General features: G+C 42.7%; 1 protein-coding gene across 1 annotated transcript in view; it reads right to left on the bottom strand.

The window, feature by feature from the left end:
• Positions 1–251: 251 nt before the first annotated feature.
• Positions 252–3,780, bottom strand: part of tob1a (transducer of ERBB2, 1a) — a 7,382-nt gene continuing 3,853 nt past the window's right edge. The window contains exon 2 of the mRNA XM_043715182.2: positions 252–2,166. Within this exon, the coding sequence (XP_043571117.1) occupies positions 1,019–1,987 (969 nt within the window). The 5' untranslated portion in view covers positions 1,988–2,166 and the 3' untranslated portion in view covers positions 252–1,018. The remainder of the gene's footprint in view (positions 2,167–3,780) is intronic.

Below are 3,780 nucleotides of genomic sequence, written 5' to 3'. Positions count from 1 at the left end.
GTACATCTCTATGACTAAAAAAAAATCAGGATGCAATACCAAGTACTACTTTCGGAATTGTGCAGAATAAAGAGTAAAAATTTTAAAATTTAAAGAATTTATACAACGTTCAGGTGTTCACCTACTGACTTAATGACGACATGAAGCAGGAAAGGATGCCCCAAGACTTGTAACTTTTAAATTATTTTAATACAAACTTTTATCAATATAAACTCAGTCCCTCTTAACAGGTAAGACACAGACTCAAAATACTTTGTTATACTGTTTTTATCAAGTATTGCACAAGGTAGGTACAAAATTAATATTTACGATTACATTTGTCCATAATATATAGCAAAACAAATTTATTTTTACTTTTTTAAACTCTTAACAGAAAATACAACTCTCATGTTTTTCCAAAAAAAGCTGAAATTTCTACACTTTAAACACCATCACTAAGGAATATCCTGTACACAATCTTTTTAAGAGTAGTTTGATGCCTCTGAATATGGATTTCTTTTTTACAACGATTTGTAAAAAAAAATAGAATGCAAGCTATCGCAGCCATCACAGATCACTGAAGTAGTAAAAAGATATAAATGCAATACCGTGTTGTAGAAACAATATATACTCTGATATTTTACAAACTTCATACTAAATTAAATTATACAATTACAAAAGACCAGAAATCCCACTTTTATTAGTGCCAATTGTTAAATCAGCCCGTGTCCTGTCCAAGTGTAAATACTGTTTGAGGAGGTTTTGCTCCACAACATTTTTCTATTTTTATTTTTAAAAAGGTACACAGTCCATATAAAATTATTTTTGTGCTTGGTTGGCAAAAACAAAAAGCTTTGATGCTTCTTAAATAACCAAGCGCCAAAACTACAAGCTTATTTCCCCCATTCCAAAAACCATTCATAAAAAAGAAAAATACTCTCAAGGGAGTTAAGGGGGGAAAAAACACCCTTGGGTTCAGTTAAGTTTAAATTTTGACATTAAGGTTTAATAATTATATGTATAGAATTTCTTCCCCTTTTTAATTAGCCATGACAGGTTGGAACTGCTGGTTAGAATACTGCATGTTACTGAGGCTGAAATTCAGACCATCAACAAAAGATTTTTCATTTAGGCCTCCATAAGCAAACATGTCAAAGGCATTACCATATTGGAGAGGGCTGAGGTTTAGGGGACTGTCCCCTGGGAACATTGCACTGGTACCACCCTGCCCCTGGATGCCAGGGAAAACAAACTCCTTGGCATTGGGAGAAAGGGCTGAAGTCTTCTGTTGCTGCTGGCTGCCCACACCAAGCCCATAGAGAGAGTGCATGGATGTTGACATGGTTTTCTGCTTCAGCAGGTTATTCATGTTCAAGCTAAGGTTAGTGGGGGATGCGCGCGTGACCTTACTGCGGCCACTGCTCTTCATTTTGGTCGAACCGAACTTTGTAGCAGCAAAAGTGGCAGTGGTGAATGTTAAAGGCTGGGCAGAACGAGGCATGAAAGTGGGGCTCACGGCAGCAGAGTGACCAAATGGGGGAGATGGGGAACTGGATACAGATGAGCCCCCAGCTGGGTCACAAATGGGCATAAAGACCTGAGCCTCAGGGTTGAAGCTGTTTTTGATTTCTTTGTCCAGATCAGTCCCAGTATCATTGTTATCATCCACATACAGCACCTTGATGGGCCCTTTCTCTCCAATCTGATATGATACCTCGAAAGGGTCTATCCAGACACTCAAGTCCTCAGGCAGGTTGTCGCGAACATCCTTCATGTCCAGTCCACTCTCTTTGGCAGCTTGCTCGATGACAGGATCAATGGCTTCCCCTACATGTATACACCTGTACCCAGATCCTCTGTATGGCTTGTCCGGATACCAGTGACCTTCATATTTCTTCTTCAGCAGCTGTTCCAATTCCTCTCCAAAAATGTTAACTCGTCGCCTTGGGAGTTTATTGTACAAATATGAGATGATAAAATTGAGTGCTACTTGGATTTCCAGCTGCATAGCTACTGAATCACCAGAATGAGTTGTAAACTCTGCGTTGCAAACCAAAAGAAAATATATAATATATATATAAACTCCTGAAGGCAGTGCTTAGATCGCCTCAGATAGAAGCTTCAGGTTTCTTACAAAGTGCTGGTTAGGGTGGAATTTTTGTTTTCCTTGAGTAATGTTGGTTGTTCCTTGAAAAGCGGAAAAACAAAGGTAGTAAGAAAAAGTGCAACATTTCAAGTGCGTTACTTCAATGTCACTTTCATTCTCATATTTCAGAAACTTTGAATTGTTTGGGCTTTGCAGTTTTATCTCAAGTAGCTCCTCACATTAAACTATGAAGACAGATTTACAACAACTGAAAAGCACCTAATGCTCTCACATTTTAAACATTCTTTTAAAGCAACACTGACTCAAAATTACAAATTAAAGAGAAGGCTTATAAAAGGAACCAACAGCCTTCAAAAATAAATTAACTACCTACGTCACAGATTGGGCAATGAACCAACTGTTCAATTAGAATTATTATTTGGAGGTGCTGGTGTTGGACTGAGGTGTACAAAGTTAAAAATCACAACATCAGGTTTAGTCCAACAGGTTTATTTGCAAGTACTAGCTTTCAGAGCTCCACAACCACCTGATGAAGGAGCAGCACTCCAAAAGCTAGTGCTTCCATTTAGAATTAAAAACAGATCGGAGGGCAGCAATCTACAGAATTGGCACCACTGCTCAGGAATAAATAATATCCTCAAAATAACAAATCCAAAGGGGGGAAATAATGTGGGCTTCTTTCAACAAATACAACTTTAAACATGGTGAGGGATTATATTCGGAAAATCTCAGCTTTTTTTCTGCTCCAGGTCCCACTTGACGTCAAACACGTGATTGTGAAGTACACAGAATGAATGAACGTCACTGACTGCAAATACCAGACAGAATGCAAATGACCTGATTAACTGTAGCTACGCCAGAAATATGAACATTACTCACGTCAATACTGAGTAGGCCTCAAACGCAGCATCCACAGTATCAAATCAAGAGGTTTCAAGTACTAGGGAGGGCACAGGCACCCTTTAAATACAATGCATTAAAACCAGGCACAATGCCAGCTTCACACAGGTTCTTTAAATGCCACAGGCAGCAGGGAGCTAAATTACTAACCCTTCCATTCCAGCTACAGTGAGAGCGATTACATCTTTCAAATGGGACTGAAAAACAGACAATTGCCAGGAAAGGAGAGCAAGTTAACAGGGCGTTTATCTGGGCTTTGGGCAATACAAAACCAAGGATTGTTCCATTTTATCAAAGGCTTACAAGTGCACTGAGAAAAGACTGTTCTCCTTGGGATTTAGGCAGTTTTGGAGAGTGCACAAGCATGTTGGGGGGAGGGGGGGGGAGAGAAAGGGGAGGGGGGGGAGAAAGGGGAGGGGGGGGAGAAAGGGGAGGGGGGGGGAGAAAGGGGAGGGGGGGGAGAAAGGGGAGGGGGGGGAGAAAGGGGAGGGGGGGGAGGGGGGGGAGAAAGGGAGGGGGGGAGAAAGGGGAGGGGGGGGAGAAAGGGGAGGGGGGGGAGAAAGGGGAGGGGGGGGAGAAAGGGGAGGGGGGGAGAAAGGGGAGGGGGGGAGAAAGGGGAGGGGGGGGGGAGAAAGGGGAGGGGGGGGAGAAAGGGGGGGGGGGGGGAAAGGGGAGGGGGGGAGAAAGGGGAGGGGGGGGAGAAAGGGGAGGGGGGGGAGAAAGGGGAGGGGGGGGAGAAAGGGGAGGGGGGGGAGAAAGGGGAGGGGGGGGAGAAAGGGGAGGGGGGGGAGAAA

The sequence above is a fragment of the Chiloscyllium plagiosum genome, unplaced genomic scaffold, assembly GCF_037043375.1.
Source record: "Chiloscyllium plagiosum isolate Xiang-an unplaced genomic scaffold, Cpla_swu_hap1 HiC_scaffold_25, whole genome shotgun sequence".
Taxonomy (NCBI): Eukaryota; Metazoa; Chordata; class Chondrichthyes; order Orectolobiformes; family Hemiscylliidae; genus Chiloscyllium; species Chiloscyllium plagiosum.
This window is presented reverse-complemented; position numbering and strand designations above follow the sequence as displayed.